Genomic DNA, 14,781 nt, shown 5'->3' with positions numbered 1-14,781 from the left:
GGCTGCAAGCCTCACTTGTCCCTGAGGGACAGGCCAGGGGAGGGAGTGGCAGAATTCTTTAGACTGTGGCTGTCTTTGTCACATCAAGTAATGTTCTTCAACAGAACTTGAATATGAGCCACATAGGTAATTCTGCACTTTCTAGTAACTTCATTAAAAAAACTAAAAGCAAACAGGTGAAATTAATTTTCATAATACATGTTGTTTAACCAAGTAATCCGAAATATCATTACAATGAGTAATTAATCCAGAAGTTATTAATGTTACAGTTATAGGCTTTTTTCAATCTAAGTTTTTGAAACCCCTGTGTATTTTATACTTAGAGCACGTCTCAATTTGGATTCGCCACACTTCAGTTGCCATGTGTGGCTGTAATATTGACATGTGGTTACCAGATGGAACAATGACCATCTGAAGAATTGAAGGGGAATCTCTTGAGTTCAGAGATCACCTCCCTGGGTGAGCAGGTACTAGTAGCCAGGGTTGGAAGGTGGAGTCGCTGGTTCCTGGCCAGCTGACTTTCATGGAGGGCTCTAACATCGGAAGGGAAAGACTCAAACAAGACAGGGACTCTGGGCCTGGGAATGGGGCAGGAGTGGGAGTCAAGCTGCTTCTTGGTGAGGATGTCTCAGGTTCCCTGGCATACTGGCTTAGAGGAGGGGAGAACCTCCAGACCCTACTCTGATGGAGTACCTCTCGGAGGCTTGGCTCTCATTGACTCTGCAACTGGGTGGAGTGGAATCTGCAGGTTGAAGATGTTCAGGGCCTGGGAGATGCAAGGGACTCAGTCAAGATGAAAGCTAGGGGTTCCAAGCTCAAATACCCTCACAGTCAGTGAGGAACATTAAATGATCTACAGGAGTAAAGCTAAGCTGGTATCAGCGAAAGCCCTGGCAACTGCAGTGAGGAGTGGTGATTGTCTCTGAGCCTCGGTGTCTGGGACACAGTAGTGGTGGACAGGAATGAATGGGAAATCCACGGTGCAGCCTGGGCTGTCTTCATTCAGGGCGCCCATCGAGGGTTGCTAGGTTTCTGGAGTTTTTTTTTTTTAAGTCAGAAATACAGATTTTTATGTGGAATTCTCCCACATTTTAAATCTTGGTCAATACTTTGGAAGCCAAACTTAAATACGTCCTGGGGAAATAGCATTTTGTGCCTTTAAATGCAAACATTCTTTCTCTAATCTTCAGAACCCAGAATCAGGACCTCTTATGTCAGAGAACGTCTTTAATTTTTTGTGTTATTTAGTCAAAGGTCATGCATAATTTTGAAATACAGCATATTAGCTAAATATTTAACAAGCTGTTTTTGTGGAAAGTTATACCCAGGGTATGAAAGTGGGGATCCTTAGAGAGTTCATGCTGCATTGTCACTATAAATAGAGGTGATGCTCTAGTCCCCAGTGACACGCCCTGATCTGTGTATACTCATGACCTTCGTGACAGGAGAGAGGATTAGGGGTATGTGTGTGTGTAGGGGGGATGTCTAAAGTTATTACTTGCTATTTTTCTCTTCCACTTTTATTAATGATAATTTATATCTGTAGTGTATGGATAAATGTCCCCAGTTAGAGAGCCACATCCACAGAGGGCAGGCGAAGATCCCAGTGACGGCTGGGAAAGGAAGGAATGGTCACCATGGGCCTGGTGTGAGTGTGATGGTCAGGATATAATATTTTTAAAATCTGGTGATGATGATGATGAAGTAGCTAACTTTTACTGAGGTTTAACGGAATGTCTGGCACTCTTCTAAGTGCTTTCAATGTGTTAATTCATTTAATCCTAACATTGGACCTATAACTACTATCACTGCCCCCATTTTCCAGATGGGAAAACTGAGGCGCAGAGAGTAAATTCCCCAAAATCATACAGCTCAAAAATGGTTTAGGTAGGTTTCAGGCCCAGATGATCTAGCTTTAAGCCAGTGCTTTATTCCCTTGCTTCTCTGTAAAAAAAAAACTCTCGAATTTTCACCATTTTTATGACTGGAATGAGGAGACCTGTCATAATGAGGAGACTTAGTGGCTTTTTAAAGAATTATTTCACCCTTACCAGAAAATTATTTATTCATATATTAAGATACCATAAAAATAAAAGACACACACTTTCTATTTCTCAGCATTTTAGTGATAGGAAACAGTTGGAATAGATTTTGCACCTAGTATTTCAGTATTTTGAAGACAAATAACAGTTGAAATCTTAATTCAGATTCAACTAGTGCACATTGCATTTTTGTGTTCACATAATTTTCAGAAGTAAGAGGGAAACAGTATGAAGTAAGTTGATTATCAGAAAATTCACTTAAGAGCAACTTTTGAGGTATATCTTTGGTTCAGCCAACACAGTGAGCTGTAATTTCAGTATTTTCTACATTACATCATTCTGAGGAGTGATCCTTGATGTTTGGCATGGCCACCCAAGGCTCTGTAAAATTTTTCATTAAAGTCTTTTTAAAATATTTATCATTCTTTAGTTACTAAGGCAGAAATGTGAGCATATACATCCAAGAACAATTTTCTATTAAGTGTTGAAGCAAAAGAGAGAGAAGAAAAAAAAATCTCATTCTGCTCCTACTGTCATTTCTAGAAAATTCTGTAAAATTGGGGTTTCCATTTAAACTTTTGTGTGAGCTAAGTTAAAAAACCATATGATTTTATTTCATTATAGACTCTGTGTTCCAAACTACTTATGCTTATTCACAAGTAGTCAATTCTGCCAATAGGCCGTTTTTGTTGCTCCTTCAAATTTTCTGTGATTTTGTTATAGGGTGATCCCTGTTTAAGAAAAAAAAGCATTTTGATACTTGTTAAAACAGTAAGGGAGACTTTTTTCAGGACTATTGCAGAAGGTGTGAAGACTTTCACGGTAGGGGAGAGATGGGGTTCGACAGCTGGGGATTTTTTAAATTGATTTTTAAAATTTTATTTTTATTATTTATTTATTTTATTTTAATTGTTGTTCAAGTACAGTTTTCTGCCTTTTACTCCCTTCCCAGCCCACCCGCCCCCAGTCCTCTCCACCTCCCTCCCGTTTCCACCCCTCCTTGTTTTTGTCCACGAGTCCTTTATACTTGTTCCTGCAAGCACTTCCCCTTTTCCCCTGAAATTCCCTCCCATCGAAGAAGAGGAAACAGCTGGGGATTCATAACCAGCAAGCAGACTAAGGGGATCAGTGGATGGAAAATTACCAAGAGGAGACATCAAGGGTCAGGGGACTTTTGCTGAAGGCAGGCCAGAGTGCTCACATATCAAGGGTGGGGGATGAGGAATTTGACCAGAGACGAGGCTGCTCAGATGTCAAGGGTGGAGGATTCTCTCTCAGCTGACTTAATCAGGATTCTCGACAAAAGGAGGCTGTGTGGGCCTGGCAAGGGCAGGATGGGGGCCAGGGTGGAGGCCTAGGCTTACAGGAACCTGACTAAAGTTTAGTCAAGGAGAGGGTCTTTGTCAACCCTCAAATCAAAGCTAAAGTCACTGGTCTCTCATTATATGTTAAAGCATTCCGTATATACAAAGTTTGTCTAGCTAATGAGGAACAAATCTCTTCTTTCACTTCAGATACAGACTTTACTGAGTGAGGAATTGAAACTTTACTTACTGTGTAAAACAATTCACTAATTTCTCCTGTACCCTAGTAGCTTATTCTTTTTTCTCTTTATGGTAAAGACATTGTTCATGTTCCCAAGTAATGAAATATATGACCTGCAGTATCTTCCAGTTTTCTGAGCTGCTCTGCGTGAGCAATTCCTGTAGTGATTCTTATCCCAAGAACAGGTTTCTCCTCCCACCCCATACTGCTGCAGCTGGTGCTGAGGACTTAAGTACCCACATGGGTCCAATTGCAGTGGTGGAGTTTGAACTTGCAACCTCCATACACTAGGAGTTCACCTCATTAGTGAGCCAAGATAATTGAATCGATGTACTGCCATTAATATTCAAGTTCTCCAATTCCCCCATCGCTGTTTCTCTCAGTAGTTGAGTAGATGAGATGTAACTCTAGTGTTGGTGGCAGAAGTCACAAGAAAGTCAGTGTCATGCAGTATAGCAATGCCCTTATATGGAGGGGTTCTTCGTTCCTTGCAGAGGCTGCCACTCACGAGGGTTGGTCTCAGTATGGCCATTCTACACAAGTCAAGCGAAGAATGTTCTCTCTGGCTACCAAGGGCCTGTGTTTCTGTTTGTCTAGTCAGTGATAACAGCTGCATTGTCAAGATCAGTTTCTCTGGGTCTTTGCTGAAGACCTGTCTGCATTAAGGCTAACCAAAATGATTTGAGTTTTAAAGGGCTTTTAAAAATATATAGTTATAAAATATTGACCTTACATAGAAATTACATCTGGTTTTCTGCAAAGTTGCATTAGCATCTTATATCCCAGCTCTACTTTGATTAATTCGGGCAAGTTAGTTAACCTCTTTGTGCCTCTATCTTCCTGTTTATAAATGGTACATGAGTTTCTGCTGCTAAAGCAATGCTGCATAATGATCAGTCTCAAAACCTCAGTGGGCTTCACCAATAAGCAATTACGGCTGGTACACCTGGAGTCAGTTGGTGTTTGCAAAGGCAACTCGACTTATTTTGGCTGGGCTTCTTGGATGTCTGGGGGTTGGCCGGCCTAGGTTGGCTTCAGCAGAGGTGATCCGGATGACTCGGCTCTGCTCCAGGTGTTTTACTTCCTTCAGCCTGGCTAGCCTGGGCATGTTCTCATAGCGATGGCACAGGTGCAAGTGAGCAAGCAGAAACCCGTGTGCAGCCTCTTGAGGCCCAGGCTCAGCATTGGCATAATATCATATCTGCATTCTGTTAACTAAAGCAAGCCCCAGTGCCAGTCCAGCCTGAGAGCAGGGAAATAGACTCTGCATTTTTAGTGAAAGGAACTGCAAAGCCACACAGCAAAGGGATAAAGGCAGGGGATAAACCATTATGGCAGCGAAGCACAGATAGGGATATGAAAGCAGCAGTCTCCCTTTATCTGTGGGGGCTACATTTCAGGACCCCCAGTGGATGCTTGAAACCATGGATAGCACCCAACCCTATATATGTGTGGTTTTTCCTATACAAGCATATCTCAGTGATGTTGTGGGTTCATTTTCAGACCACCACAATAAAGACAGTTGTAATCTTTATGCTGGTGGAGGGTCTTGACTTCAATTTGTAAAAAATGCAACATCTGTGAAGTGCAATAAAGAAAAGTACAATAAAATGAGGCATGCCTGTATACACATACCTATGGTAAGTTTAATTTATAAATGAAGAGAGTAACAATAACTAATAATAACATAGAGCAGTTATAGCAATATACTGTAATAAAAGTTACGTCAATATGGTCATTGTCCATCTGTCTGTCTGTCTGTCGGTCTCTCTTTCTCTCATAACTGATCTCGTAACCAGGACAGCTACTAAGTGACTAATGGGTGGGAAGCATAGACATTGTGAGTCCATTGGACAAAGGGATGATTCACCCCCTGCGCGGGGCAGCGCAAGATTTTCTCATGCTACTTAGAACAGTACACAAGTTAAAACTTGTGAATTATTTGTTTCTGGCATTTTCCATTAAATGTTTTTGGACCATGGTTGACCACAGGCAACTGAAACCACAGAAAGGGCAACCACAGATAAAGGGGACTACGGCACCTACCTCATTGGTTCGTGGTGAGGACTGAGTGAGCTCATCTATGTAGAAGGCTTTGCACACTGGCTGGTGCATAGTAAGTGCCCAGTGATTGTTAGTTACCGTTTTTCTGTGTGTCATGCCTAAGATTAATCATAAGGAGAGAATTCATATCATCAAAGTCCTGGCATCAACTGTGGCAACTCTTCTGCACTGAGATCTCTTCTTTCTAATTCCTCTTAGAAAGAGTGAGAGTGAGGAAGGTGCCTGGGGTTTTTGCTATTTCTAGTCCTCCGTACATGCCCTGTGTCGTAGCCTTCAGTCGGGTTAAAGATCCTTTTAATGCTAGTTCCCTGGCCATATTCCACAACCTGCTCTATCATTTAATGCTAAAACTGACTCATAGGATAGTGTCATGAAACTACTCAAGGAGCCAAATGTAATTTCTCTAACAGATCCTGGTTTCACAACTCTCTAAGGACTAAATCTTGTTACAAGAATGTCATCAGACCCCAATTCTGACAGCTCTTTTTAAGCAACCTTTGACAAAATGACATCCAGCACAACAAATAATTTAGATAGCTCATTGGGAATTCTCTTGAAATAAGTGTGGACACCACTCCTGCCCTTGTTCTTCAGTGTGCTGCCACAATGATGACATATTTGGCCTGCCTTTCCTGTTTGTTGTCTACATCTCTGGATAATATTGGACAGTGTTGCCTTTGTCACATTACCAGCTATAGTCTTGTCACACATATCTGACCAGATCTGTGGGCTGCAAAGACCCTGTACTGGAAATTCACTCACCGGAGGGAAGCATTTATGCCTTCCACTAGAGCTGACTTTTGGAAGTGACCAGGCTGAATTATTTTGCTGGGGAAATTTACCCACAGCCAAAGGCTAAATCGTTGGGAGACTGGTTGATTTCTAAATATTATTCTGGTATCTGTTTCATTTCCTGTCAGCAATGCAAAGTGGGAAACAGGGAAAGATGAGTTATAAAATTAGAACACAGTCTATCTGTTCATATCTACTAAATAAGATTTTCAAATATCCTTACCCACCCTGGCTGGTGTAGCTCAGTGGATTGAGCACTGGCTTGTGAACCAAAGGGTCACTGGTTCGATTCCCAGTCAGGACACATGCCTGGGTTGTGGGCCAGGTCCCCAGTACATGAGAGGCAACCACACATTGATGTTTCTCTCCCTCTCATTCTCTCTCTCTTCCCCCTCTCTAAAAATAAGTAAATGAAATCTTAAAAAATAATACCCTTACCCAAGGATATGTGTATTGACTTGAGAGAGAGAGAGATAGAGAGACATAGAGAGACAGAGAGACAGAGAATGAGAGCGAGAGAACACACGCACTATTGCCTCCACTATGTGCCCAACTGGGGATTGTTGAACCCGCAACCCAGGTATGTGCCGTGACTCAGAATCAAACCCACAACCTTTTGGGGTATGGGATGATGTTCCAACCAACTGAGTCACCTGGCCAGGGCAGTAGATAGGATTTTAGTCCTTATTGCTTCCACCCTAGTTATGCTTTCTGACAAAAGGACGTGCTGAACTTTTGTACCACCAAACTAACATGCTTTATAGCATGTCTGGGGCTCAAATAGTTCGATATTCTTTTTTTTTTCTTTTGCCAACACGATTAATAGCTATGCAAGTTTGTTAATCCTGACAAACTGGTATGAATTGTTTTATTAGCTTGCTTGGTTGCCAGAAACCTTAGCATTTTCTAACTATCCTTAGTTTTTCTGGCCTTACCCCTTCTCCCACATCAATATGGGTCTGTTCTTCGCTTCTTATTTTAATGCCATTTTTTATATCTTTATCAGGAATCAATTCAAACCCATTTTAATAAGTAGTTACATTATAAATAATGAGACAATGAGAATTTAGTATTACTTGGTGCATTGATTTATTTAATGTCTAGTTTTTGGTAAATTTCCAGAAAGAAAACTTTTAGGGATTTCCCTCAGATTGCAGTCTGCTTCTTCAGGGCTAACCACATAAATTAATGGTAATGATCAGTTTTCACATTCATTAATCAAGTGGCTGTAACTTCAGAACATTGCCCTGATCTAGACCAATGGGGATACTGGAGAATTTTTAATCTTATGTTTTATTAAGATATTCCTTATAATTTCTAAATTAAATGGGAAAAATCTATTCAACATTGTCTTTAAGAATTTCATTAAAATTACATTATTTTAAGATTACTGCACATACTCGACCTTGAAGATTTTTCTCTTCTTTTGAAAGAACTCTATCAGCTTATAATTATTTCTACCAGATACATTAATACATCTGTAAACCATTCTTAGCCATCTGTTCTGTACCATGCTGTAATCACCAGTCTCAGAATGAACTGGGCTAACTTACTGAGTCATTTGATTCCCACTAAAGTTTATATTTGAAATAACTGCTGGCATAACTGTTATACCGCAGCATATGTAAACAATATTTGATTCACTTTCACGTCTTTGCTAGATATGCACTGGAGGTTTTGAAAAGCAAAAATCAACTTGTATTTATTGGGCATCTGCTATATGTACTATGTGAGAGATGAAATCATCATGTGAAACATATGTGAGACGTGCAATTATAAAACTAACCACTTTAAGTTTACAGAGCATCGTAGGGGAGGAAAAAATAATTTTCACTCAGCCCTTTTAAGTTCTTGGCTGAGTATCCTCTGTGCTAAAAAGGACTAACAGGAAAAAAAAACAAAACAGAAATTTAATAACATGTCTACCTCCTGTATCCATGGGAGAGACCCAGGAAAACTGAGTAACTCCTCAAAATGGCTCAAGACAGCACCTTAAGTACCACCCTCAGCTACAGACAAAAGATATATGGAGGAGGGAGGAGAGTCAGTTATGGGAGGTGATCAGGAGAAGCAAAGTAAATGAGAATAGGTTGTTATGCCTTCTCCAGTGATAAGATCTTGTTTCCAGAGATTGAGTCATCCTCTTCTGGCACAGAGAGGGAGACACCGTGACAAATCATTTCCCTTAGAAATATAAATGTCTCTTACAGAAGGGTAACTTCTCAGTTTTTGGAGCTTTTCCTATGTCTGCTGTTTCTTAACAGTAATCAGCCTACAATAATCCTCATGCCAAAGAGGCATGTTTCGGGGTGGCAAATTCTGATCCCCTTCAACACTTTTTCATTTGCTTATGTGCCCACGATTTCGTTTGATCTAAATCATGATTCCCGTTCTCAGAGCTTACAGAGCTTGTTGGACAAACCAAGTAAATATAAATAGCAATTGAACACACACCTATGTTTCGATTATAAGCCTAACAGGAACTCAGAGAAGGTACTGCAAGTGTGGGTTTAATTGTTTGGGATTCATGTCTTTGAGGTAGGATCTGATTTGGCCATGTAGGATGTCTCTGTTGCCAGAGACAAAGCTTTACATTGTACTATAGTCTATTAAGTGTTCAGTAGTATTATATCTAAAAAAATACAATGTTACATACCTTAATTAAAAATAGTTTATTGCTAAAAATGCTAATTGACACCCGAGCCTTCAGAAAGTAGCGATCTTATTTGCTGGTGGGGGCAGGTCTTGCACGATGTTGATAAAGGTGCAAAACTGGGAAGCACAATACAGGGAAATGCAATAAAACAAGGCATGCCAGTATTGGCATATGTCCCTTCAAGTGCATTAATTGAACCATCTTATAAAAAACCACAGAATTCCTATGTCCATGTGATGGGAGAAAGGGTAAGAAGAGGTCAAAGAGAAACAACAGGTGAAACCATTTGTAATTTAAGATAGGAGAATCTCATTACAAAAAACCTTTGATGGAAGCGTAACCATTGCATGCATAGGCATGGGTGATTCACCAGTGTCTGGTGTCTGATGTAGAACACTATGGAAAAAAATCCTGGGGTGCAGGGAATAAGAAGGGGAACTGACTTTTAAATAACACTGCTTAAGGTAGAAAACTAACAAGTGCCCAATCAGATGCACTATATTTTCATAGTGTGGATCCATCAAATCCAAAATAAATAGATGTTTAACAAATCACTGCTTTGCCTGGAGGACCCTTATCCTGAATGTGCCAGGTTTTACCATAATAACACTTGAGTTAAGTTTTATATGTTGTATTTTGACTTTTGACTCAATAAATATTTTCTATGGATCACTTCGACCTATGACTTCCACTTTAAGTAATTTCTATTAATGTTATATGTTGCCTGGTTGGGGCATTAGGTCAAGATTTCTCTTATTTATTTTAAAATTATAGCAGGCTTTCGCTGCCTTGGGGAACATGAGTTGACTGAAGGCCATGTTATTATGTGATGCTGTAGAGTAGTCTGAAGATAAAAATAAGAAGTGTTCACTGATTTATCTCTGTAGTTCCAGCATGCTAAAATCATTTTTTTCTCTTGTTTGCATTGACATGCCAAGTACTGATGACATTGGTCACCTTCAAGATTTTCCTTGCTCTTCAAGCCTGCTGGGCTAGTTCAGCACCATTTCACAGAACTGTTATATACGTCTGTAAAGGCTGCAAAACCGACAAAAATGAGAACCTGTGATGGGGAGTGGGACGAGGGGTGCTGGCACCTGAGAGGACGAGAGTAGAGACCAGCTGAAGCTCTTGGGAAAGCAAAGAGGGGAGTGACTACTACTTGGGTTTTGACATCGGTGAGGGCCACAAAGATACTGAGTGAGAAGGAAAGGAAGAGTAAGAATGAAGCTGCATATAGCAATTATTTGTCATTCTTTCCCCTGGCCATAGGCTGGAATGGTTTTGCTTCTTTTTATTTTCATTTGACATGCCAATCAGCAGTGTACAGACGGGGAGCTTTGAAAAACTTAGGCAAAATGCTTAAAATGTTAATTAATTTCATAGTCATTATAATGCCCAGGAATGGCATTTAAAATCCACCTATAAGTGGACACCCACCCCCCACCCCCCGGAGTTCAAACCGCATTGTGTTTAAGCATTCGCATATTTGTGGACCCTCGCTGTTCAAACCTGTGTTGTTCAAGGGTCAACTGTATTCTTTGGTTACTGTCCCCTTGTGCCCTCTCATGGACCATTTATGTCTTCTTTCGCTCCCATGTTTCCAACATTTTCTTCCTCACTGGATCCTTTCTATCAGTATCTTGTTTTCATTTTTTTAAAAACAGATTTTGTTTATTTATTTTTAGAGAGGGGAAGGGAGGGAGAAAGAGAAGGAGAGAAACATCAATGTGTGCTTGCCTCTCATGCGCCCTTGACTGGGGACCTGGCCCACAACCCAGGCATGTGCCTTGATTGGGAATCGAACAGGCGATCCTTTGGTTCGCAGGCCAGCTCTCAATCCACTGAGCTACACCAGCTGGGGTTGTTTTCATTTTTAAAAAGATACTTTTTAGTTTTTTAGATTTATAACAAAATTGAGAGGAATGTACAGGCATTTCTCATATACCCTGTGACCCCACATATGCAGTATCCACCATTATCAACATCACTTAACGGAGTGTTACATTTGTTTACCAAAGATGAACCTGCATCAGTACATCATAATCACTCAAAGTCCATAGTTTACCTTAGGGTTCACTGTTGGCATTGTACATTATATGAGTTTGGAAACGGTGTAATGACACATATCCATCATTATAATATCATGCAGGGTATTTTTACTACCTTAAAATTCCTCTGTGCTCTGCCTGTTCATCTTGTCCCCACCCTCACCCATGGAAATTAATCTTTTTATTGTCTTCATAGTTTTGCCTTTCCCTGAATGTCATATATGTGGAATCATATAATATGTAGCCTCTTCAGATTGTTTTTTTCACTTAGTAATATGTACTTATGGTTCCCTCATGTTTTCTTAGGATGTGATGGCTTATTTACTTTTGGTACTGAGTAATATTTGATTATATGGATGAACCACAGTTTACTTACCCATTTAATAACCTACTGAAAGACAGCTTGGTTGTTTCCAACTTTGGGCAATTAGGAATAAAGCTGCTATAAACATCCATGTGCAGGTTTTTGTGTGGACATAAGTTTTCAGCTCCTTTGGGTAAATACCAAGGAGCGCAATTGCTGGATCATATGGTAAGAGTATGTTTAGTTTTGTAAGAAGTTGTCAAACTGTTTTCTAAAGTGTCTGTACCATTTGTACTCTCACGACTGAGAGCTCCAGTTGCTTTACATGCTCATCAGCATCTGGTGTTGGTCAGTGTTGTGCATTTTGGCCCTTCTAACAGGTGTGCTCTGGTATCTCATTGTTTTACCTTGCATTTTCCTCATAACATATGATGTGGAGCATCTTTCCACAGGCTATTTCTCGTCTCTATGTCTTCTTGGGTGAGGTGTCTTTGGCCCATTTTAAAATCAGGTTGTTTGTTTTCTTATTGTCGAGTTTCCAAGTTCCTCATATGGTCAACAACCAGAACAGAGGCAGCAGTAGCAGTGTACAGCAGCAACAAACATACGCACACAACCCAAACCCCAGACCCTCAGACCCCTCTCTTAACCCTACATCCTCTTCTACTTTGTCTTTGCTTTCTCCCCAGACTTGCTGTCTCCACTTCCCATGTCCTGTTCATCCCACTGATGTCTGCCTTCTGTCCCCAGCCCTTTCCCTTGCAATATTCCCAGTCTTAGAAAATTGCAGTGGGATCCATGTAGGTGCCCACAGCTGAAGCCTGGGATTTAATCTGACTCTCCCCACTTTCGTCACCTGTCCACATACAAATTAATCATCTGGTTCCACTGATTTGGTCACTGAATCTCTCTCAAATCAATGCACCCACGCCTTTGCATCCTTACGGCCCCTCCCTGGTTCAGGAAGATACCTCTTTATGTGAAGGGAATGGATGGGATGATGTGTGTCACTGCATTAGGAGGTCATAATGACACAGGGGTGCTGGTGACTGCACGGGCAAAAGATCTAGTCCCTGGAGATTTCCTTGCCGTTTTAGCATCCTCCTTGTGTAGTTTTTCTGTTTGAAATGTTTACTTCTGCATCTCTCTGTTGGTTCCCTTCCACTTCCCTAGCATTTTCCTCTGATTTGTTAGGGACACCCCTGTTGCTCCTAGGAGCTCTGAGCTCATGACTATCATTTAGCACTGTGGTGGGGCCCTGGCTCTGACCCTCCCTAGCTGTAAGAGCTGGAACACGTTGTGGATTCTCTTGACATTTATTTCTTTACCTGTAAAATAAATGGCTTCCCCTAGAACAGTGGGTCTCAACCCTGTCTGTACAATCACCTAAGAGCTTTTAAAACTCTGGACACCCAGGCTGCACCCAGACCAATGCCACCAGCACCCTGATTCTCAGGCCTTGGCACTGGTTAAAGCTGTCCCCAGAGATCCTAGTATGCAGACAAGATTGAGAACCAGTAACTTAATAATTTTAAAAGGTCTTTGCTCTTCTGTCATTTCATGTTTTTATCATGTCCCAATCCGAAGTTGAGATTTTCTCTTCTTTTAATGTTTTGACGAAGTTGGGAAGAAATAGCTGTGAGGTTCCCCCCATCCTTTTCCATCTGCTGTTTGTTCTTATTTACATACGATGGAACCCAGCCCACTGATTTACAACTCTGGTTCCTTACAACTGTTATTGAACTGAAAACATAGCTGAAAACTTATTAAACAGAAAAAAAAATTATTTTGAGCTCTGTGCTGACAATTTATTCTAGAACCAAGGGAACATCTAAACTTTTTTTCCTTTAAGAATTAATTCTAAAAATGGATTTGCCACCCCATTATGTCAAATGGAAAATTTTATTCTGGTGCTAAACCCACTATTTACTCTTTCTTGAGTCTTCTATTAATACAACTGAAGCATCTCTTCGGGAGACTGGAATTTCGAGAGGTTCGCATCCATAAACAGGCAGTTCCTCACCAGACTGTTCCATGTGGGCCTCTGAAGTGAAGTGTTAGCGTGTACCCGCGACCGCGAGTCCTCTCTGCTGATGCACAAATGAATGCTGGAAGAAAACCACGAACACGGGTGTGGTCTCACTGTTGAAACACTTGGGACAGGTCTTTCAAGAGATAGCCTTTCTGTAGCGCCCCCTTTAGACCTCCCATTTGAGATTTGAAATAGCATAAGGCTTTTCTGAGCTGCGAGGGAGGGGAGAGGAGAGTAGGGAGACCACGGAGAACAGCCAAGCATTTGGTGTAACCACTGGCACTGGCTTCGGAAAGAACTGGGGTCCTGACATGTGTGATTTATATTGGAGGTGTGTATTTCCGCATGCTAGTTCTCCTTGCCTGTTTCTTTGTTCACAGTATCTCTTTCAACTGGTCACTGACTTTATTCTGCAATACCTGTCTGAAATGCACAGCCCATGCCTTTGCTTCTGTCTCCCAGACCCTTATTAGACTATTGAAATTAGTCGCACCTTGATAAGAAGGGGCTAATGGCTGTTCTGATGGAAAGAAATGGTTATTTTGTCACGGCAGGGGAGCTTTTTCCTAGGAAAAGTCATGTTGCTTGAGCGTGGAGTCAGGCTGAAAGGAGCCTCTTTCCTACCTTGTTTAGCACTGAACTATTTCCCATAGCCTAGAAAACCTTGTCTGAAGCTTCTTGGTTTTCGACCTGCCTCTTTGGGTATTTTTTTGTTTGGTTTTGTAGATGGAGGAATTGATTGAGGGTGTTCGCTGGGCCTTCATTGACATGCTGGAGAAAGAAAACGAGTGGATGGATGCAGAGACCAAAAGGAAAGCCAAAGAAAAGGTAAGGATTCTTTTTTTTATGAAAAAACAACAACAACATGGTGAACTTGATTTTTATATTGAGTGAGCTGTTGACTCTGAATGACCCTAAAGTTAGATGTCTGTTTTGGATGAATACATACATTTCATCACCAGCAGGTGAGAGAAAATACGATGACTTTTTCTTTTTTGAACTGCATTTTCAAACACCTTGTAATTCAGCCTTTCCTTCTCTCCTAATTGCCGTCTGTAAGAGACACATGGCTTGCTGCCCAGTGAATTTTTGCCATAAAACATCATTGGCTGTGGCAGAATGCAGAGCAGTGGGGAGCCTTGGGGAGCAGCTGGCAGAAGAGCCCTCAAGGCACAAAGGAGACAAACCCATATTGGCCTTGTGTCCTTCTGTTCTGTGTATAATGTGTGCAAATGCCCTTAGGCGAATCCTTTCCTGTAACCTAGCAGATTTGCTCTCTAACCCATCATTTTGCA

The 14,781-nt window shown here is 41.1% G+C and overlaps 1 protein-coding gene across 1 annotated transcript in view; it reads left to right on the top strand.

Moving 5' to 3' along the window:
* PHEX (phosphate regulating endopeptidase homolog X-linked) overlaps positions 1 to 14,781 on the top strand; it is a 166,456-nt gene that overhangs the window by 63,986 nt on the left and 87,689 nt on the right. The window contains exon 12 of the mRNA XM_045856084.1: positions 14,213 to 14,314. Within this exon, the coding sequence (XP_045712040.1) occupies positions 14,213 to 14,314 (102 nt within the window). The remainder of the gene's footprint in view (positions 1 to 14,212; positions 14,315 to 14,781) is intronic.

Source organism: Phyllostomus hastatus, unplaced genomic scaffold (assembly GCF_019186645.2).
Source record: "Phyllostomus hastatus isolate PE091 unplaced genomic scaffold, TTU_PhHast_1.1 phas_scaffold_12, whole genome shotgun sequence".
Lineage (NCBI taxonomy): Eukaryota > Metazoa > Chordata > Mammalia > Chiroptera > Phyllostomidae > Phyllostomus > Phyllostomus hastatus.
The sequence above is the reverse complement of the archived record's forward strand: the minus strand, read 5'-3'. Positions and strand labels throughout refer to the sequence as shown.